Raw genomic sequence first — 23,695 nt, forward strand, 5'->3', positions numbered from 1 at the left:
TTCACCCTTCACAGCGGGTTCCTGTCACTTGAGGACCTTCAGGGACTGGGTACCCTTTTCATGTTTAGGGTACACTCCCTTTGACCTGTACAGCATCCTGCAGGAATGCCTTAGCGCTGTATTTTCCATGATTCCACTTCGCAGGGTCCAGCGCCGAAGACTGCATTACAGGCAAAACCTTGCATGATCTTGAGTACCATTTATCTAAGCATATAAAGCCTGTGTCATATGGATCCGATCAGTCAATCCCTTGATTCATTTTAAGAACCGTTTGGGGGACTAGAGACCTGGAGCTCAGAGAGCTCAAACAAACCGTGCCATCCACCTTGCAGACACTAGTAAAAAACTGAAGTGCTTCCTGTGTGGGAGGGGTTATATAGGGGATCACTTCCTGTCTAAAGACCTTTGGTCTACCAGTGTCCATTCACCTGGAGATGGAGTATAACTCAGCAGGTAATGAATATTAGCCTGACTCTGTGTCCCATTGTGTATGAAAAAGAAAAGAGACACTCTCTACGCGTCTCTGTTTTTAAAACTTAAGAATGAAAATAAATATATTGCAGCATACTGGTCCTTAGATGAGGTGCATTCGTTTTTTTTCTGACTTCTTACTCTAATGATCACCTGGTGATAATGTCAGTAACACACTTCCTGTCCTGTCTGGCTCACTCATTGTACTGTATGAAGGGAGAACAGTTATCTCCCTAGGACACGAACTGTGTTAGGACTATAGCATAACTCCCTCATCTCCATAACCTAGGGAGGAGAGGTGTTCTGTAGACCACAGAGGTGAACTGGGCATGGCTGATAACATTGCTGGAGATTTCAGGGACGTACAAAGAGTACAGGAAGCAGAATCAACAGGTATTTTTTGGACTTATTAAACAGATATAACAAAACAACTTTCAAGTGTAATTCCAGTCAAAAACCTAAGCCTAAACCTGCTCCCACCCCCATTATAAGCCTATTCTATCTACTCTGTAAAAGAAAAGATGCCTATACTCACCTATTCTGAAGTCGCTCCAGTCAGGTCACATTATCGGGTTCCACAGCTGGCTTCAGTGTAGAGGAGCGACAGCTGACAATGGCTGCCCCATAGTAAGCCTATAGGTGGCTTTATAGCCCAGGCTTTGCTTCCGTGGCCAGTGATCTCTCCTCTACACTGAAGCTGCTGTTGGAGAGATCATGTGACTGGACCTTCATGTGATCAGAATGGAACGACTTCAGAATAGGTAAGAACAGGCATCTTTCCTTTTACAAGGTAGCTAGAATAGGCTTAGAATGGGGTTGGGGAAGTAGATTTAAAGTGGTTGTACACCCTGTACAACCACTTTTACCTATAGGTAAGCCTATATTAAGGCTTACCTGTAGGTGCTTGAAATATCTCCTAAACCTCCACGGTTTAGGAGATATTTACTAAAAAGAAGATCACCGATGACTACAGCGATGTCATCGGCACATGCGCCCTTTAGAAAGGGCACATCGTGCCTTTTTTTAATAGGGGTCATGCCGTGACTGGCGGCTTCCACTCGCATGCGCGGGAGTGAGGTCACGCGACTCGGGTCAGTCACAGAGCTGTAGTTCGCGGCCCCCGGAAGGAAGAGGGGCGAAGATGGAAGCTCCCTGCTCATGGGGACAACGGTGACAGGGCGGGCTTCGGTGTCAGGTAAGTGACACATAATGGGCTACTATGTGATGCATAATAGCCCATTATGCTTTACCTTTGCAGGGAAATAGAGGAAGTAAAACCCACCAGGGTTTACTTCCTCTTTAAGCTTAGTGAGGTTTTGACTGGAATTACTGTACACTATCTATTTATATAAAATATACAGCATATTTAACAGACCATAAATAGGTAAATAAGGGAGGCTCACTCTTTAAGAGGACTCTGTATAAAGTTTCAGTTAGTAATAAATTCTGAAGGCAAGCAGCTTCTGCCATGCGCTCACTTTAGAAAACCCTTAGAATTTTGTGAATCTTTGTTTAAATGTTTCACGGCCTGCCCTAATTACATTTTTTTTGTAAAAGAGAGATTTTACATACCAAGCAAAAGAAATGTATAAAACATCAGTTTTAAAGCTTATAAATGCAAATAAATATATATTAGTACAGCTTCCCTTTTAGATGGCCCATAAACATTAGATGACAGCCTCACCTAGGCATCAGGCAACAATTTACTGTTTACAGTATGAGCTACCTGCAGATGCTGACAGACAAGGCTCATATGGGGTTATGGTGATTGGGAGAACACGTACATCTGAAAGGTAGGACATTCTGATCAGTCACAAAGATTTTCAGGGATGTTGGTAAATCTCTGCAACCAACATACTGTAATAGCTGATAACAAGCTCCCTGAATTGTAGGTTCGGTAAGGACTAGCCTGTATTTACCTTTTATATGCCTTCCTACCATCCTGCTTGCCCACAGGAGACTATCACTGGATGGGAACTAACACAGATCTAAGACTCTTCCCCTGCTCACATGTGACAATGCCTGGGCCTGGCAATTGACTGTTCAGGCACTGAGTGCTATTGGAGGTTGAGGAGAGAGTTCCCATATTTGGATATTACAGAGATTACCCCGGAGCTCCGACAGGTAAATGGAACAATACATTTGTGTGAGGAAAGAGAGTACTGTAAAGACTTACCGAGACTGTTGTACAGAAAACCTATTGCTTTGACCTAAATGCGCGAAGCGCACATTGGTTTTGAGTTCAGCGCTCCTTTAAACAAAATACTAGAACAGAAAAAACTGCAATCAGTTACAACTGTTGTATTCATGCCTGTTCAAGTATACTCAGTATTTAGGTCCTGTCCACTTTTAATGGGTCATTTTTATTATCAGTTGTATTGTACTGGAGATCATAAAAAAATAATGTAACTTAACAGCAGACACAAAAATAAATACTTTCAACTACTGAGGGGCTTAAAGTCAGCCCTGCTTACATAGATCTCACAGGAGAATGTTTATAAGATTTGTGTGTGTTTTTGTGTAAAGCGCAGGATTGTTTTTGTTCATTAAATTTGAGAGACATGTTTATCCTTAGGACTGGTAGATAACAAAATGCTGGGCATGCACCTCACAACATTTCCAGGTAGGTAAGGCTACCAAATGTTCAATCCTAAGATTTGCAGTTGGTATGACCCCAGCGAGTCTTGTGGCTGTGTTGCAGTCAGAAGCTCCGGTTCTACGGCATTAAATATTTACAAGTTAGTATTAATAATGGAGGATGACAGCTCCTTAATCAGGCATTCCAAGGTTGTCTTTTGCCTTCTGCTTTTTTTTTTCAAGCAGTGCATATTCAGTGAGGACTGGTGCATTCTTTTAACCTTTGGTTTCATTCAAACAGAGATGGTCAGGGCCCTTTGTCCCTTAATGTCATGGATGGCATGGAGAATAATACTGTGGTATCATCGCCAGAATCTGAATCTTCTTCATCTATGCGATTCATATACCGCACATTGGCGGGATGATATTCCTTGATCTTTGTGCTGTCACAGAGTCTAGACTGGAAAGCCACCTGCAAAACCAGAAAAAGAAATATATGTTTCAGTCTGTTAAGAACTGCTGTATGTACAGTATTTAGACTGATGTACCCTTGTCATCATTTGTGGCTCAGCTTGTACAAAGGAAACCTATTTCTGTTGTAAAACACCATCATTTCAAAAGCATGTTAATATAAAAAAAAAATACATATTAACTTGTTTGTGTATAATCATCCTGATAGGCAGGGTGTTTCTCTACCAGTCCATTGAGTGCCCCAGAGTTATCTGTAAAAGGCAGTACAGGGAGAACTGTTAAAGGCATTCTCCTTTTTTGCTGTGCAACCATTAGAAATAAAGCTTAACTTCGGGTAAACAGCTAAATACAGAGCTAAAAAAGCATGTACAGTTTATGACTTGGTACCTGCCAAACAATGTATAATACTGTTCAGTCAGCTGGGCTCCAGGCGTAGCCTAACAAACAGCACAGTCAGGTCTGTGACCACTTTGCAGACTACCCTGCAGATAAGTAATACAGTAATACAAAAGTTGCACAACCAACAATTGATCAGGTAATAAAGGAGCAGCAGCACTCTAATCCCTGCGCTTATATGGTCACTGTGCTACAACAGAGTACTGATTTGCTAAGCTTCCCTTTGATTTTTAATTTTTGAGGGTGACTCTGAAGATGGTAACAGGAGGCTAATATCAAGACATATTTTGGTACACAATTTGCTAGCTATGCGTAAAAAATGCATTCATTTTTATTGCATACAAAAGTGGATTAATTTGTGTTTGACTAATTTAAATATCTTATACGTTGGCAGCAGCAGGGGTTTTACACACATTTCTGGCTGATGTGGCATATAAAATCTATGTATATCTAACAAGCTGACTGTTGGCTGAAGGGGTGTAAGTGATCTTGGGGCTGTGCAGCCACGGATCGCTTCCAAAGTCCCCCCGGTCTCGCCTTGTTTTCCAGGCTCTGCTATCCAACATGCGGGCCTAAGACCCCCATGGCAGATCATGACAGGTAGAGGGGAAAGAGACGAGTGAATGTCCATTCACTGATTTTCTCTAGCTAGAGGGATCACGAAAGCAATGTGCATTACATCACTTCTGGGTTCAGCTGTCACTTCTGCTGTGGCCAGGGAAGAAGCTAAAACAGAATCTGTACATCGCTAGCTTTAGTGGAAGGCAGGAAAAATATCAGGGGTCCAATGTCTCAACAAAATGATATTGCATAAGCAATTGATCCCCTATGTGATAAAATAAAGTTTAGTTTATAAAAGTGTAAAAAATGTAAGTTTCATTCAAGCAGTTGAAGAGGAAATTTAGTCAGAAAATTAAGTACTGATAAATCACTTCCTGCTAGCCCCTTTCACAGATAAGACACTGTCTTACCCTGCTCTGCGCATGTCCAGTTGCTCTCTTTTATTGGCACTGTACGTAAAATCAGAGCCACTAGAGGCTGATCAGCTGACAACTTTAAGATTTACTGTTGCTGAAGGGAGAAAAAAGCAACAGGAATGACACAGACTGCGCTGAGGGAACACAAATGACTGAGGGAAAAAATAAAAGGAGGAGAGGTGACAGAACAAACCCTACTGCTGGGGAGACACACAAGAGGTAAACTTACAAGGATGTCTTATTTATCCCCCTGATATTCTCTCCTTTCTCCCTAGGCCAGGGTTACTCAACTCCAATCCTCAAGGCGCACCAACAGGTCATGTTTTCAGAATTTCCTGCAGATGAAACAGCTATGGTAATTACTAAGGCAGTGACACTGATCAAATCACCTGTGCAAAATAATGGAGAGTCTGAAAACATGACCCCTTAGGGTGCCTTGAAGACTGGAGTTGAGAAACACTGCCTTAGGCAGTGGCAGGGCTAGGAGACTGAGCACTATAAAACTTATGTTATCTTTCCTTTCTATCTGAGCCAAGACATACAATCAAGGCTGAAAATGTGCATATTTTAATTGAAGAAAGTGACAATAGTGTTTGAGACCAAGGAAAGGGAGAGTGTTTCCAATAGGGAAGTGTCTACTCTGGGCTTCAACAAAATGGCAGCCTCCAGCAGGAAGAAACAGGAGCAATGCTGGAGGCAATTTATAGCATAAACAAATTTTGGTAGCACAATTATTAATGTGGAATGTATATTCTTTTGTTAAAGAACATTAATTGTTATCAAGCTGTTATGGGTAAAGTTCTGCTTTAAACTCCCCCCCCCCCCTCAATTTTTCAGCCCCCATCTACATATGAAAGTAAAATCATGCTTTGGGTGTGCATATGTGCAAAAAAGTCAGTTATGCTACACATGTTACATATTACTGTCCATCCCAGAGTAAGATAAATAATTCTAGGGCTATTACTCACAGTTAATTTCAAACTGATGACCTATAAGCGTTTTTAAAGCATTGCCGATGAAAAATGTTGGGTACTGAAGTTTAACACGTTGGGTGTCTAGTCACTTGGCGCAATCTCAAGTTTTATATTTTACAAAAAATTTAATGATATGTTGCATTTGTGTACCCAAAAAATGTACTTTAATTTAACTAAAGGAACAGCCACCATTTTATTCTCCAGTGTCTCTGTTTCCAGGAAATATATACTGTTTGGGGGTGTTAACTAAGCCTCAGGCCTAACATAATTTTATAAACACATGTTCAAAAAAGTTCAAAAACAGTTCTGGTAGCAAGGTACTGAGGTAGTGCTCAGTATTTTACAATAAGGCCATGAGCATCAACTCCAGATCTTATCAAATTTCTTGAGGCAGTTACAGCTGGCATAAGTAATTTTGTACAAGGAGAGTACCTCATGAATTGCAGTCTTCCACCCTGACATGGAAGAGGGGGCTGTAATTTCCATTTTAACAGAATCTCCCTTCTAGCATAAAATGTATTAAAGAAAGTAAACAACCTCATATAACAGAAAATATTATCGATGATGTCCAAAAAAAATATAAGAGGATCAGCTGGTACATAAAGACTTCCCATGGAATTCACTACATTGATTACCTCTTTCCAGTACTCTTGTAACCAAGGGCAGGCCCAGAAGACATGGTAGGAGAGGTACCTACATCCATGCCACATTTAGGGCAACCTGCTAATTGTTTACAATACATGCCTGTCATACATGTGGTGCAATAGAAAGTAATAAGGAAAGAACTAGGATTTCAAAGAACTTTGAAAACTAAAAGAGCTCTATGTTTACACCATACACTTTAATTTTATAACATCACAATTATAATAATACAATCAACAATTATATTTGACATGATACAAAAAATTATACTCAGCGCTGCTGAGTATAATTTTTTGTATCACTACTAGGTTATTTTACCTTACACTATAGCAGCAGCCCATTAATACAATGCATTTATTTATTAATTATTATCATCCTTTATATTGTATTTACCATAGCGTGGGTACCTATATATATTAGTTATATTTGACAATCCAATATAAGCTTACTTTAAAAATCTCCTTTCATGTTTTGAGTGCTGCCTGTCTCCTGGCCATCTCTTTACACAACTTCCTGGATTCCCAGCATGCTTTGCAGCTTCTCATTTGCTGTTTGCTTTCAAGTTCTAAGGACTACATATCCCATGGTACCTTTCTGCCTGCAAGAAGTGATCCCTGTACTAAGCCCGCCTCCAGAAACTCCTCCTCTCAGCACCTTTATAGTTCAGAAGGCAGGCTTTGTGAAATGCGTGACACAGCAGTGCCTACTCACATGGCATAGAGACTATGGGGTTGATTTACTAAAGCCGGAGAGTGAAAAACACGGTGCAGCCCAGCATAGAAGCCAATCAGCTTCCAGGTTTTTTTTTTGTCAAAGCTTAATTGAACAAGCTGAAGTTATAAGGTGATAGGCTACCATGCACAGATGAAGCAGATTTTTGTACTCTCCAGTTTTAGTAAATGAACCCCTATGTGTCACAGAATTTAAATACATAAATGTAAAACTCCGGGCACAATAAGCTTACCCAGGTTAAAGCTGTTAAACACTCTTTTGCCTCAAAAGCTACCTTCTGTCATGTATGCTTTTGTCTACATCCTGCAAATACGCTTGTTTACATGCCCAGATTAGTAAAGCTCTCACTGTACTTCTGAGCCACTTGGTAAGTGCCTCAGGTTTAATAGACCCCAGTCCTGTGGTTGTGTCCCTTTCCTTTTGGCCATTCACAAAACACACAGCCTTCCTTTTATGAATGGTCAGAAGCTGATGAAGGCAGGACATCAGCGCTGGGGTCTTTCAGACCTGCAGCACTTACAGTACAACCAAGCGGTCCCTTTGGTACAGCGACCTGGAAGTGCAATATCACATGATTAAGTTGAAAGATCATGCCTTCACATATGGAACAAATGATAACATCTGGTAAACATTATCTACATTGCAACACATCCTATGAAAAATGTGGTTTGGTTTCCTATTCACCTTTGCAAGATAAACTGTCTCCATAGAGATCTGAATCTCAGATGAGCACTTATATTCAGCGGTCGCAAAAAAAAAAAAAAAAAAAAAGGCTGAAGAATAGCTGTGTCACTTATAGCAGACAACCAGCAGACACTTGGTTTAATTTCATGTCTTGTAGTAAAAAAAAAAAAACGACAATAAGAAATTGATGAATTGGGTGTTGTGGTCAACACATTTACTATTCTTTGCACCAGTTTTTGTATGTGCAGCATTCGTTCTGTCAAGACAGTTCTTTCATTAGCTGAAAGCTATATTATTTTAAAGTTACAGAATACTACTTTGCTTCAGAATTCTGTGTTTCTCTCTTTTTTCACGAAACAATCCGTTAGCAGCCAGTAACAGTACCCATTCCTGAACTACAACATTTGTAATAGCCATCACTAAGCCCAGGGGAAAATAAAGCAACCTGCATTGAACAGTGGATGAGCCTGTCCTTTGCACAAAGGGATTTTCACTGCTCCATCAGAAACAGAAGCCCTTATGTATGGTTCCTTTTAACACAATTCCACTTTGGAGGCTGAATAGTTTTGAATCACCATTAAGTCAAACCTTAAATGTACTACAGATAGTATATATAACTATAAAGTGTGCCTGGCCTACCTGCCAGACTTTTTTGTTTTTAACCCTGATGATGCTTCCATAGTTGCCAACATTGTAAAAAATTTTCAGGGAAACTTTTTTGGCTGTAAGCAGTCTTGTTATAATTAGGGGGTGGGGCATGCATTTGTGGGCGTGGCACAGGGGAAAAGCAAAAATGTGGCGCGCGAAGTGCAAAAAATAGGCGTGGTTTTTGCGAAATAGTGGGAGTGTCTTAAATGGGAGTGGCTCAAAGGGGGTGTGGTTAGAGTCCGAGATGAATGAGGGATGGAGAGGTAAAGGGGGGGAGAGGGATGGAGGGATAGCAGCCCCAGATCCTACACAACAATGGAAATATGTGTATTCTAGAAAGTTTAACAATCAGCAGATAAAGATACTCCAAACACCTGGTGTTAGCACTTCAATCATCCTGGCACCATTGTTGTTATGGTGTCAGGATAATTGAAGTGCATTATTTCTATTATTACATTGTAATATAAAATAAAATCATTCAACTCACCATAATGCTGAATTAGTGGGATCCCTGAGTGTGTCACCTGCCACGTCGCCTGCCACCAGCCGTCCGTCCTTGCATCAGGAGTCCCAGCAGAGTCCGTCCTTGCATCAGGTGCCCCCAGAGTCCGTCCTTGCATCAGGTGCCCCCAGCGGAGCCCCCCTTACATCAGGTGCCCCCAGCGGAGCCCCCCCTTACATCAGGATTCCCCAGCGGAGCCCCCCTTTACATCAGATGTCCCCAGCGGAGCCCCCCTCACATCAGGAGTCCCCAGCGGAGCCCCCCTTTACATCAGATGTCCCCAGCGGAGCCCCCCTCACATCAGGTGTCCCCAGCGGAGCCCCCCTCACATCAGGAGTCTCCAGCGGAGCCCCCTCTAACATCAGGAGTCCCCAGCGGAGCCCCCACTCACATCAGGAGTCCCCAGCGGAGCCCCCCTCACATCAGGAGTCCCCAGTGGAGCACCCCTTTACATCAGTTGTCCCCAGCGGAGCCCCACCTCACATCAGGTGTCCCCAGCAGAGCCCCACCTCATATCAGGTGTCCCCAGCGGATCCCCTCTCACATTAGGGGTACCCAGTGGAGCCCCCCTCACATCAGGAGTCCCCAGCGGAGCTCATTCTCAAATCAGGTGTCCCCAGCGGAGCCCCCCTCACATCAGGTGTCCCCAGCGGAGCCCCCCTCACATCAGGAGTCTCCAGCGGAGCCCCCCTTCACATCAGGAGTCCCCATCGGAGCCCCCCTCACACCAGGAGTCCCCAGCGGAGCCCCTTCACATCAGGAGTCCTCAACGGAGCCCCCCTCACATCAGGAGTCCCCAGCGGAGCCCCCCTCACATCAGGAGTCCCCAACAGAGCCCCTCTCACATCAGGTGTCTCAGCGGAGCCCCCCTTTACATCAGGTGTCCCCAGCGGAGCCCCCCCTCACATCAGGTGTCCCCAGCGGAGCCCCTCTCACATCAGGAGTCTCCAGCGGAGTCCCCCTTCACATCAGGAGTCCCCATCGGAGCCACCCCTCACATCAGGAGTCCCCAGCGGAGCCCCCCCTCACATCAGGAGTCCCCAGCGGAGCCCCCCTCACATCAGGAGTCCCCAGCGGAGCCCCCCCTCACATCAGGAGTCCCCAGTGGAGCCCCCCTCACATCAGGAGTCCCCAGCGGAGCCCCCCTCACATCAGGAGTCCCCAGCGGAGCCCCCTTTACATCAGGAGTCCCCAGCAGAGCCCCACTCACATCAGGTGTCCCCAGCGGAGCCCCCCCTCACATCAGGAGTCCCCAGCGGAGCCCCCCTCACATCAGGAGTCCCCAGCGGAGCCCCACCTCACATCAGGTGTCCCCAGCAGAGCCCCCCTCACATCAGGTGTCCCCAGCGGAGCCCCCCTCACATCAGGAGTCCCCAGCGGAGCCTCCCTCACATCAGGAGTCCCCAGCGGAGCCCCCTCTCACATCAGGAGTCCCCAGCGGAGCCCCCCTCACACCAGGAGTCCCCAGCAGAGCCCCCCCTCACACCAGGAGTCCCCAGCGGAGCCCGCTCACATCAGGAGTCCTCAACGGAGCCCCCCTCACATCAGGAGTCCCCAGCGGAGCCCCCCTCACATCAGGAGTCCCCAGCGGAGCCCCCCTCACATCAGGTGTCCCCAGCGGAACCCCCCTTTACATCAGGTGTCCCCAGCAGAGCCCCCCTCACATCAGGTGTCCCCAGCGGAGCCTCCCTTCACATCAGGAGTCCCCAGTGGAGCCCCCCCTCACATCAGGTGTCCCCAGTGGTGCCCCCCCTTACCTCAGGTGTCCTAGTAGCAGGGCCGTTTTTAAAGCAGGGCAAAAGGGGCAGCTGCCCTGGGCCCTCTCATTGTTGTGGGGCCCAAAGCAGCTGCCACATATTTGCCAACTATCCTGGTTTAAATTCCCTTGTCCTTTGAAGTTTTAGTCCTGTGCTGTGTCCCAATATCTCAGTGTGAAGTGCTGCTACTAATGCTGCCCAGCTCTGTCCTATTTTGTACAGATGACTCACCTGCAGACCCTGTGTTTACATGTAAATAACCGGCATTGATATGTAAATAGCAACGGCATTCATATGTAAATAGCCGCAGAGCGGTGGCACTCATATGTAAATAGAGGCAGCATTTATATGTATATCATGCCCCCATGAGGTCATATCCACCATCACCTATACTGAATACTGTCCACTGGGGAGATAAAGGGGCATGCTTGTAAGTCCTGCCTACAACTCTGGTCGTTAAGCCTACCATCAGCCTGTTCTGCAAAGGTAAGCAAATTAGTGGGGGGAGGGTAGTGTGGGGTGTGCAGAGGTAGGCAGAGAAGGAATTACAGTTTGGGGTGCACAGGTGAGCAAGGAGGGGATGTATGGAGGTAAGGAAGGTGGGTGCAAAGATGAGCAGAGGAGGCAGGTAGAGTTAAAGGGGAGGGGGATTGGAGTGAAGAGGATGGCGGAGGTTTGGGGTGCAGAGGATAGTATGTATTTTAGGATGCAAAGGTGTACTGAGAGAGTGGATAAAGATGTGGGTCGAGTGCAGGGCAGCCTATTCATTTCAATGGGCTGCTCTATGCGCTACAAATGTGGAAGAAAGTCTCTAATGGCGCGTAAACGCGACCGGACTTTCCGGCAGAAAAGGTCCGACGGAATCATTCCATCGGACATTCTGATCGTGTGTGGGCTTCATTAGAATTTTCCTTTCGAAAATTCTGACGGACCTAGAAATAGAACATGTTTTAAATCTTTCCGACGGAATCAGTTCCTATCGGGAAAACCGTTCGTCTGTATGCTATTCCGATGGACCAAAAACAACGCAAGGGCAGCTATTGGCTATTGAACTTCCTTTTTCTAGTCCCGTCGTACGTCATCACGTTCTAAACTATTGGACTTTGGTGTGATTGTGTGTAGGCAAGTCCGTTTCAGCAGAACTCCATCGGAACTCCGTAGAAAAAACCGTCAGAGTTCATTCCGATGGAAAACCTGGTCGTGTGTACGCGGCATTAAGCGTTTTTCAAAATCACATGGTTGCACAGCACATGTCAGCAGATGTGTGAGGGTGTCATTAACAATTAATGGCACCGCTGTGTATCTGCTAAAGGGCAGCACATTTTTGTGGTGTCAGGAAAGTGATTTTGTATGCGTTCCCGACACACACAAATGTGAACGCAGGCTAAATGTCTCAGTTACATTGGCGGCCAGTGTAAATTTTCTTATTACATTGGGGCTTGGTGTAGAATCCTTTCATTCACACTAGTGGGCAGTATGAATGTCCCCCTTACATTGGTGGTCAGTGTAAATCCCTCCTTACATTGGTGGTTACTATGAATGCTCCTATTATATTAGTGGTCAGTGTAAATCCCCTTTACATTGGTGGTCATTGTAAATCTTCTCATTATACTGGGGCTTGGTGTACAATCATTTTATTCACACTAGTGGCCTGTGTGAAGGTCCCCCTCCTTACATTGGTGGTTACTGTGAATGCTTCCATTATATTAGTGGTTATTTTAAACCCCTATTACACTGGTGGTCAGTGTTGAAACCCCTCTTTATATTGGTAGTTGGTAAAAAAATCAGCATTGCCATTGATCACACCCTCCCCTTCCCCCCGCACTGCGACTGATCCCAGGCGTTCAAGGATCCCTAGGAGTTTTCTGTCTATTGATGGGCCCCTCACCACCCCAGTCCATGGTGTGCAGACAGGTGGAGAGCGAAATTGCATGGAGAGGGGGGCCCAAGAAAATTTTTGCCCAGGGTCCAATCAATAATAAAGACAGCCCTGCCTAGTAGGAGGATACTGTCTCCCTCCGCCGGCCACATGGTTACATTAGAACCCCCGCCCCTTTCCATAACAAACCGGCATCGGGACAGGGGGTAGACAGAGCGAGGCGGAGCGGGGCGGAGGGTGGGCGGCGACGCAGGAGCTCCGTCTAGCTCCCCCAGCCATCTTCCTGGTCTTCTTAAAAATGGCGGCCGGCGGAGACGGACCTCTAGCGGCGGCAGGCGGCGGCGAAAATCCGCGAAGAACCGGATTTCTCTGGACATTTCCCGGGAAACAATAAAATCGGGAATAGAGTCTAAATCCCGGGAATGTCCCGGGAAATCTGGGACAGTTGGTAACTATGTGCTTCAGTACACCAGGTTGAACAATGTTTAAAGCAATCTGGCACCCAATAACCAAATATTCTGAAACTCCTAACATCAAGACTAAAGTTCTGAAACTAAGGCTTCTTGTCCTGCTAAGTCTGTCTGTGCTCTTCACTCTTTATACCCCTGATCCATCTCTACTGCAGGCTATAAAAAGCATTACATGTAGATATGGGAAGGATGTGCCCAGGACAGAATTACCCGGAAGTTGTGATCTCAGTTAACTGAATCTGAGTAAATGCATGCCAAATTCTGCCTTGCTCCAAGCACTGCCCTATAAAGAATGTGGAATCACAAGCACTTTATATCTTTATATAATAGGGCAAAGCCTATGGCCAACAACACAATTAAGAGACTGGCTTTGAAGTATAACAAAAACCAAGAAAAAATATGTAATAATTAGACCTTACCAGGACATAGATTTGGTGGCTGCATTCAATTTATTTTCGAGCTTTTAAAAATGATTTATTTTTACCGGGCGCTCCTGCCAGTAATACACTTCCTGTCCTAGGGTAAGAATGATCACTATATCTATGTAGAAACAGTGTTGTTACCCTTGGACAGGAGGTGTATTGGGACTACTACCTCCCCTTCTCCTCATCTCCATGGCATAGGGAGGAGGTGTTCTGTAGTTCCCAGAAAAGAACTGGCGAGAGCTGATAACAATATTTGGGGATTCAGTTCAGTGCACAGGCAATTACAATCACAGTGGATTTCTGGCAGGGTATTAATAGGTATTCTTTTGACTAGCAAAAAATATACATAACTTAAAGAAAGAAGATCAATGCAGCCCATGCATCTAAGGACTGTTAAGCTGTAATGCTGCATTTTGTTCTTGCATTTAAACACACCTTTATATTTGATTAAACAGAGCAGAAATTATTTCAGTCTTTTCATTTGCCTTTGATATGAGCTTTGTTCCACTTTATAGAGTGGGTTGCTCATGATTCCATATTCAATCTCATTACCACATAAGAGGTACTTATTGTAGACCTCTACATTGCCTACTGAGCTTGCTACTTGAAGTATACAAGGAGCCTGTGCCTCCAAAGATCCTTTTCTTTGCTCATTTTTGGACAGTCCAGTTTGAACAGTAAAGATACATATGGTAAGCTAAGTTTCTCTAGTCCCGAGTCACAGAAAAGCCTGCTGAATCTGGCTGCAATCAATAGAATTATTGGTAAGAGTCTGTAGTCCCTCTTAGGGGCATTTAGATTAGCACCACTTAATCAGCAATGGGTCATTACTTTACACTCAAATTAAGGTAAATTGAAAGGCTTTTAAACATTGCAATGTTTCCTGGATAGCAGCACACATTTACAGAATGACCTGTTTCCTCAAGTTGCTCTTTAGTTTTTTTTTTTATACACACATATACTTGGAATGAGCATTTAAAAGCAATATGCATGTTTTTTTTAAATCCACAATTGATCTTCCTCCTGTCTTCACATACGCTTTTCCTTCTCTTTAAGCACTCAGGACAAAAAAAAAAAAAAAAACATAAAAGCTTGTTTTTATGTTTTGCCAGTTTTCACAATCTTGAAAGACGATTTGCTATTCACCTGGGCTACAAGTGTGCACTCGTCATCATTATAGACGTCTATTTCACACATCGAGGATCGCCTTTCCTGAGCTGCAAACAGAGTTTAACAGCATCTATAGCTTTAAAAGGAACATGAAAATGCTTTGGATGCGCTCCAAGACACATGGGTCCCAGCCGACGAGGAGGCTGTGATGCTTTGCACTTAGCACTTCAAGCTAGAAGATTCTGCCACATGCTGATAGCCTGCTGCTTGAATTACCACTTGCCAGTCTGAAGCACACAAATATCTGCGGTAGTGTATGTGTTTTCAATATGTTATTTCTTTACACTCTGAGTCACGGGCATCAGCGTCTGTCATGCGATAGCATTCATCTTCTGACAGCATTCACCTTCCCTGCTAAACACGAGGCCGCCTTCCCCAAGCCTGTCTTTATCTGCTGACTTAAAATTAACTTGGGGTGTCTGCTCCTTGAATTGCTCTGTAATTATTTCAAGCACTCTTCTTCGCTCGAGCTTCCTTCTGTAGCGAGCCTGAAACAGATGCTCTCTATGGAAATTCTCACAAACCCCTTTAGTGCTGAATGGATCTGAGCTCTTTGTTGTAACGCACAGCAATTAACAGTATTTCATCCTGATCACTAAAGAAGATTTCAAGGTCATCATTTATTCAGGACAGTTTAGGATGTTTCATTTGTTTTTATTTAGATATTTTAACACATCTACAGTAAGGACACATTCAAGAGACTGAGATTAGTTAAAGAGACATTGGGGTTTGTTTACTAAAGCTGGAGAGTGCAAAATCAGGCTCACTTCTGCATAGAAACCAATCAGCTTCTGACCGCAGCTTGTTCAATTAAGCTTTGGTAATAAAACCTGAAAGCTGATTGGTTTCTACCTAGAAGTGAGCCTGATTTTTCACTCTCCAGCTTTAGTAAATAAACCCCATTGTCACTTTGCACATTAAAGGCAAAATGATAGTGTCAGCTTGCTGCTTACCGCCCAGCAAGTTATAATCAACCAACTACTACCAGCTACCCTGCAGCCTCTTTGTTGGGTATGCTTCAGTGTTGGATGGTGTCAGAGCTTACCCAGTTCCATAATGTTACTGCCTATCTCATTGCATACCTCCCAACATTTTGAGATGGGAATGAAAACTAGGAAAAGCATGTAGGCATAGGACACGCCCCCTGCCATGCCCCCTTAAAGGAGAATTAACCTAAAAAATGATTAGTTGAACCCACAAGGGCTTTTTTTTTACCACTACTATTCCTTTATATTGGCTTTTGAAATTTACAAATGCAGCAATTTAGATTTTGTATAAAAGGTTTCGCACTGGGAAAACACTTTTTGAAACATAAAAAGTGCATTTTATATACAACTATATAGATCAGACCAAAATGAGGGACAAATGAGGAGGAATGAGGGACAGGGGGACATTGCTCCAAATCAGGGAAGTCCCTCCAAATCAGTGACCGTTGGGAGCTATGTCATTGTGATAGTGTTTGGGTCCAGAAACTGGTCACCCTGACTCAAATACTGTCACATGAGGGACATGGAGGGGGGGGGGGGTAAAGAAATGAGAACTGGAAAGTACAACTTGCTGGGGTCTATCAGCAGAAACTGGCTATTGTCTCTATAGGTCTGTGAAAATTATAATTTTAAAAGATATTTCGGCTTTTTCACTAAATTAGACTTACTAAAGTGCATGTCCAAGGATTACCCTAATTTACCTCAAAATGTACTTCTTCCCTTCTAGATCTAGTTACATAGTAGGTGAGGTTGAAAAAAGACACAAGTCCATCAAGTCCAACCTATGTGTGTGATTATATGTCAGTATTACATTGTATAACCCTGTGTATTGCAGTCGTTCAGGTGCTTATCTAATAGTTTCTTGAAATTATCAATTCCCCCCGCTGAAACCACCGCCTGTGGAAGGGAATTCCACATCCTTGCCGCTCTTACAGTAAAGAACCCTCTACGTAGTTTAAGGTTAAACCTCTTTTCTTCTAATTTTAATGAGTGGCCATGAGTCTTGTTAAACTCCCTTCTGCGAAAAAGTTTTATCCCTATTGTGGGGTCACCAGTATGGTATTTGTATATTGAAATCATATCCCCTCTCAAGCGTCTCTTCTCCAGAGAGAATAAGTTCAGTGCTCGCAACCTTTCCTCATAACTAATATCCTCCAGACCCTTTATTAGCTTTGTTGCCCTTCTTTGTACTCGCTCTATTTCCAGTACATCATTCCTGAGGACTGGTGCCCAGAACTGGAAAGCATACTCTAGGTGCGGCCCGACCAGAGTCTTGTAGAGCGGGAGAATTATCGTTTTATCTCTGGAGTTGATCCCCTTTTTAATGCATGCCAATATTCTGTTTGCTTTGCTAGCAGCAGCTTGGCATTGCATGCCATTGCTGAGCCTATCATCTACTAGGACCCCCAGGTCCTTTTCCATCCTAGATTCCCCCAGAGGTCCCCCCCAGTGTATTGATTGCATTCATATTTTTGCCACCCAAATGCATTATTTTACATTTTTCTACATTGAACCTCATTTGCTATATAGTTGCCCATCCCATTAATTTGTTCAGATCTTTTTGCAAGGTTTTCACATCCTGTGGAGAAGTTATTGCCCTGCTTAGCTTAGTATCCTCCGCAAATACAGAGATTGAACTGTTTACCCCATCCTCCAGGTCGTTTATGAACAAATTAAACAGGATTGGTCCCAGCACAGAACCCTGGGGGACCCCACTACCCACCCCTGACCATTCCGAGTACTCCCCATTTATCACCACTCTTTGAACTCGCCCTTGTAGCCAGTTTTCAATCCATGTACTCACTCTATGATACATGCCAACAGACCTTATGTTGTACAGTAAACGTTTATGGGGAACTGTGTCAAATGCTTTTGCAAAATCCAGATACACCAAGTCTATGGGCCTTCCTTTATATAGATGGCAACTCACCTCCTCATAGAAGGTTAACAGATTTCTTTGGCAAGAATGATTCTTCATGAATCCATGCTGATTACTGCTAATGATACCGTTCTCATTACTAAAATCTTCTATATAGTACCTTATCATCCCTTCCAAAAGTGTACATACTATTGATGTTAGGCTAACTGGTCTGTAATTCCCAGGGATGTATTTTGGGCCCTTTTTAAATATTGGTGCTACATTGGCTTTTCTCCAATCAGCTGGTACCATTCCAGTCAGTAGACTGTAAGTAAAAATTAAGAACAATAGTCTGGCAATTACTTGACTGAGTTCCCTAAGTACCCTCGGGTACAAGCCATCTGGTCCCGGTGATTTATTAATGTTAGGTTTCCCAAGTCTAATTTTAATTCTGTCCTCTGTTAACCATGGAGGTGCTTCCTGTGATGTGTCATGAGGATAAACACTGCAGTTTTGGTTACTGAAGCCCTCATAAAGACTGAGGAGAAGAATAAATTCAATACCTTCGCCATCTCCGCATCCTTTGTAACCAGATGTCCTTCCTCATTCTTTATGGGGCCAATATGGTCTGTCCTCCCTTTTTTACTGTTTACATACTTAAAGAATTTCTTGGGATTTTTTTCCTCCGCTGTCTTTCATGTTCTATCTTAGCCATCCTTATTGCACCCTTACATTTCTTGTTGCATTCTTTATAAAGTCTGAATGCTGATGATGATCCCTCAACCTTGTATTTTTTGAAGGCCTTCTCCTTTGCTTTTATATGCATTTTTACATTGGAATTAAGCCATCTAGGACATTTGTTCACTCTTTTAAATGTATTACCCAATTGGATGCATTGGCTAATGCCCTTATTTAATATGCTCTTAAAGCAAACCCATCTCTCCTCCGTGCTCTTTGTTCCTAAGATTTTATCCCGATTTATGCCTTCTAGCAAGGTTCATAGTTTAGAGAAGTTGGCTCTTTTGTCATAGCATTATTTTCCTTTTACCTTTTACTTATAGCAAGAAACAGTTTGTATTACTCCCTGTGAAATTACTACTAGACTTCTAAATGTCTTGCCAGGCAGCTGCTAAGAGTTCTCTTCCTACTGATGTGGGCATGGCCCAGAGCCCTTTCCTAAGTGCAGTGTGTGGGCTGGCTCTTGGGAGTCAAGGCAGCAGCACTGCTTAGCTGGGAAAGAGAAGTCAGTCAGTGTAAGCATGTGGAGTGAGACAGAGAGGGGGGGTAGGGGAGGAGTGGAGTTTTTTTTTCATCCAGCAGGCAGGGCTGACAATTTTGCTTGAGATTTCAAAGCAGCAAAAGGCACTGTGTTGTCAGCCCAAGCAAGAAGTTAGAAATACACTTGATTTTTGGAGATCAACAATGAAGATCCACATTTTAACCACCTGCCAACCAACCGCCGTCATTATACTGCGTCAGGTCTGCTCGTTCCCGCAAATCTCTGTAGGTGTACGGCGGCTCCTTTAAGAGCCATAGCAGCAGTGTGCGTGCCTGATGCATGGCGGGGGGGAACCGATGTGCGTGGCCAGCGGGCCGCGATGTCCACCGGCCACCTGCGATTGCGCAAAAGAAAGCCAGAACGGGAATATGTAAATGTAAACAGACAGATCCTCGTTCTGACAGGGGAGGAGAGAGAGATCTGCTGTTCCTAGTGATTAGGAACAGCGATCTCTCTCCTCCACCAGTCATTCCCATCCCCCCACAGTTAGAAACACCTCCCAGGGAACACAATTAAACCCCTTGATCAGCCCCTAGTGTTAACCCCTTCCCTGCCAGTGACATTTACACAGTAATCAGTGCATTTTTATAGCACTGATCACTGTATAAATGTCAATGGTCCCAAAAAATTGTCAAGAATGTCCGATCTGTTCACTGCAATGTCTCAGTCCCCCCAAAAAAAATCACAGATCGCCGCCATTACTAGTGAAAAAAAAATTAAAAAGCCATAAATCTATACCAGAGCAGAAGCTTTGAGAGGTCTCATGAGAATTTCAGCAATTTTATATAAAAATGTGCAAATGATTCTATCTTGCAATTCATCAGATCTTTGAAAGATGGAGCTTCCTTCAAAGTGATAACTGCTGCCTTATTTGTCCATGAAATTGATGGATCCACGATAGTAGGAGAATCCCACTTCTTAGTAAAGTAATCCACCAAATAACAGGGTACTGCAAAATGTTTAGGTAATATAAAGGCTTTTTAGTTGTGCTGACTTAGTATGGAAGCTTTGGTATTGTTCAGGGCTTTTTTTTCTGTGGGAACGTGGGGGGAACACATTCCCAGCACCTCCAGCACTGAATGTATGTTATGTCAAGGGGTGCTGGAGTGTGCTACAGAATCGATTGATGTTGCTGGAGGATCGATTGTCACTGGAGGGGATCTATTGTTGCTGATGAGGATCTATTGTTCCTGGAGGTGGGTCTTCTGTTGTTGGGGGTCAGTTGTTGCTGGGAGGGGTCTATTGTTGCTAGCTGCTCGAGAGTCTATTGATGCTGGCTGCAGGGGATCTGTTTTTGCTGCTGGGGGTCTATTGTTGCTGGGGTATTTTGTTGTAGGTAGTCTATTGTTGCTGGGGGAATCTATTGTTGCTGGGGTGGTCTCTAGTTGCTAGCTGCAGGGAATCTATTTTACTGCTTTTTGTTATTATTAACAAATGCCATACAAAATACAACAAATGTTACCTGGTTCGATATTCTCCAAAAGGGGCAGTACTGGGAGGTGTGTAGGGGGTGGAACCAAGGAACGATGCTCGGCGGTTGGTAGGGGCAGAGACAAGGAGAGTTCCTGCACTTATCCTCTGAGGAAAAAAAGCCCTGGTATTGTTTATAAAAACCAAAAGAAACAAAGAGTTCTAAGGAGGTGGTAGAAGAATCTTCCATCTTTAGGGATGAAACTAGCTCTTTCTCATGAAGAAGGCTAAGCAGCGAGTCGTCATCCTCTTCCTCACTAACTGGATCTTGAGAAGCCTCATCTGAATCCTCAGGTGTCTCAAGTTTTGTAACTTCCTGGACCTCACCTTCAGACAAGTCTGAGGAGACAGGAGATGGGAGTTTTTTTTGGACACTTTACTCTCAGGACATGAAATAGCCTGAACAATTTTAGTAACAAAATCAGTCATAAGGTAAGAGAGATAAAGGGGATAGAAAAAGCCCCAAAGAAAGCAGTAGATGAAAGGGCACAGGCAGATGGACTGGAGGCCAACATACAGGTGTCACAAAGTCAAACCCCCTGGTTGGCATCAATTTGGGCAAAAATTCTCAGTGAGGGTCAACGAACATCTGGCCAGTATCTGGAAGGGTCATATTAACCATAGCGTGCCTCATCATTATTTGGAACACCATAATAAAAACGTTATGGGTACCCGTTTCCAAATAATAGACAAATTTGTCCCACATTGGAGGGGTGATTCTTGCCTAAGGGGGATATCCTGTCTTGAAACTTACTGGATCCATGAATTACGGCTCTATTCGCCGTTCAGTTTGAATGTAGATTGGGACATTAATTGTTTTATCAATCAAGCCTGCTAGAATTACTGCACTATTTTGATTATCTATATTTATTTTATATTTTTTGGTACATTATTTAGATACACGTTTGTGTTCTAGATCTATTGATTTTATATCTGAATACACATGTACATTTGTATTCACACTTTTATATTTCATTATATGTTTTTGATATACATTTCCCATCAGCCATTCATGACATAGGTTTTAGGTTGACACACAGGGGTTAGGAGAGCTTAGGTGAGTGACTATCACTTCCAGTTGAGATACCGGGGGTGGAGCCATTTCCTTTGCATGTCACATGGTTAGTATGATATCCTATATATATGAGCAATGTGGGGAAGCAATGCTATGCCCCAGTTGAAGTCCGTTGGAACGAAACGCGTCAGGATCACTACGCTTGCTCCTCACATTGCTTTTCATACTTTTTATACTCGTGATCACCAGTTTTTCTGTAATCATTTATCATGATGTACTGTAATTCTAAATAAAAACCTCTCCGTTTTTGACCTGCACCATACGGAGCATCTCCTTTTTCTTATCTTCACCCCGGTTCAACTGAGCTTTTTTGCACATACTCTGACCTCCGGGCAGCTCCCCTATTGAGTGGAGGTTGTTTCCATACATTGGAGAACCACAAGGATTCAGGAACCTCACTTGGACCATCACCGCTGAGGAGCAGATTCATTCATCCTGTTTGGCGTGACCTTTTCCTGCCAAACCTAAACTGTGAGGCATTCAGCCCATATAAGCCTGATTGACCCACTACCGCTGGTAGATGGGTCCACCGTATCCGGTAAGAGTGCCCATCTACACTTATTTGACAGAGGATTTCTTCATATTTACAGCTTCACAGCCAGTTTTATATTGTCTGCACCATTTCTATTCGATTAAAGATTCACTATTAGCCATGGCTAAGGACTAACGTCCGAAACTCGTAAGATGTTTTACAGCTCTGTACATGTATTTAATAAAGGAATACTATTTTGGATGTCATCCTGAGTGCTGATCATCCCTTTCTTTATAGAGCACGACATGGATCAATCCACTGAGCAGAAAAAACACCCGGGAGAAAGAGGTAAGAGACTGGCAGACTCCCCTGCACAATCCTCTGACAAACAGCCCCCAGAAAGTAGCAATACGGCGCTGGGACCTATAGTTTCACAACAGAACAGCCAGCTTCACAATCCCTCGCAGCATATCCCACAACTGAGAACCCAGCCTCTGAGCATTCACTTAAAGCCATGCTACTATCCCTACAGGTTGATCTTCATAAGGCATTAAAAATCTCTATTAACGAGATGCAGGACAAAGTTAACTTCTTAGAGCAATGCACAGAGCATATTGAGCAGCATCTCTCTGATGCCACTAAAGCCCGCAACACTACTGTGGATATACAAGATGACCAAGCCGCTACCATCCATATGTTCCGCTTAAAAGTCACAGATCTCGAAGATCGGTTGCAGAGGAACAATATTAAGATTAGGGGGGTCTCTGAATCCCTAGCCACCCCTGAAATAATACCATACCTACACCAGCTGTTCCGTAAACTTGTCTCGACATTAACAACAAAAGACATGTTCATTGACCGCGCGCACAGCTTCCACAAACCACAGCACCTCCCAGCCTCTGTCTCCAGAGATATCTTAGCAAGGGTGTACTTCTTCCACGTTAAGGAAGACATCATGCTTGCATCATAATTTCACATGCACCCTGCCGACCCCCAAAGTGAGGCCTTCAACCAAAAGTTCCAACCCTTGGGACACACGCAGCCCGACTTGATCACAGGATGCCCTCCCAAACCACGGCCTATGCCAGGAAAATGCATCTCCAAGACTGGATACCATTCTTTTTTTCTCAGAATGATAAGGTAGTGGAGGAGTGGAAGTGCTGATGTTACCCCTTCCATGCTCCACAGTTTCTTTTTTGGTGTGCTAAGCACATCCTCTGGTTAACGTTAATAAGTTACGCTAATATATAGCCTGTTTTACTAGATCATTTGTGTATTTAGTATTGCTTTGTTATTGTGTGACCGGATTAAGCCCTCTAAACCACTGTGGGCCTTGATCTATCCACACATCTTATTGCATATACTACTGTTTCTGCAACGATTCTGTTCCTACCCCCCCCCCCCCCCCCCCCAATTCTCCCTTTTTGTACTAGGAGTTTAAACGACTCTGTACCGTCACAGCACCTGCAACCAAATTCACTCCACACAAAGCCATGGCACTCACTATTGCCTCCTTAAATGACAAGGGCCTCAACAGTCCTTTTAAACGGTCGCTTCTATGGCGAGAAACCATCTCACTAAAGGCAGACATACTGTGCGCTCAGGAGACGCATTTTCCGGGAACATAACTCACCCCAATGCTCCCACAAACTATTCCTCCACTGTTTTCACACAAACTAACAAAAAAGCAAGGGGAGTCATGATTGCGGTACACTCCTCAATCCCCTTTAATCTAATTCACTTTGATCAGGACCCCTCAGGCAGATACTGGGGAAGAACT

General features: G+C 43.9%; 1 protein-coding gene across 3 annotated transcripts in view; it reads right to left on the reverse strand.

Annotated features, from left to right (window-relative positions):
• Positions 1-3,259: 3,259 nt before the first annotated feature.
• The window catches only part of LOC141128805 (cyclic AMP receptor-like protein A), a 1,026,785-nt gene continuing 1,006,349 nt past the window's right edge, over positions 3,260-23,695 (reverse strand). For all 3 annotated transcript variants that reach the window (XM_073616335.1, XM_073616337.1, XM_073616336.1), the window contains one exon: positions 3,260-3,520. In XM_073616335.1, coding sequence (XP_073472436.1) covers positions 3,356-3,520 — 165 coding nt within the window. In that variant the 3' untranslated portion in view covers positions 3,260-3,355. The remainder of the gene's footprint in view (positions 3,521-23,695) is intronic.

The sequence above is a fragment of the Aquarana catesbeiana genome, linkage group LG02 (assembly GCF_042186555.1).
Source record: "Aquarana catesbeiana isolate 2022-GZ linkage group LG02, ASM4218655v1, whole genome shotgun sequence".
In the NCBI taxonomy this organism is placed as follows: domain Eukaryota; kingdom Metazoa; phylum Chordata; class Amphibia; order Anura; family Ranidae; genus Aquarana; species Aquarana catesbeiana.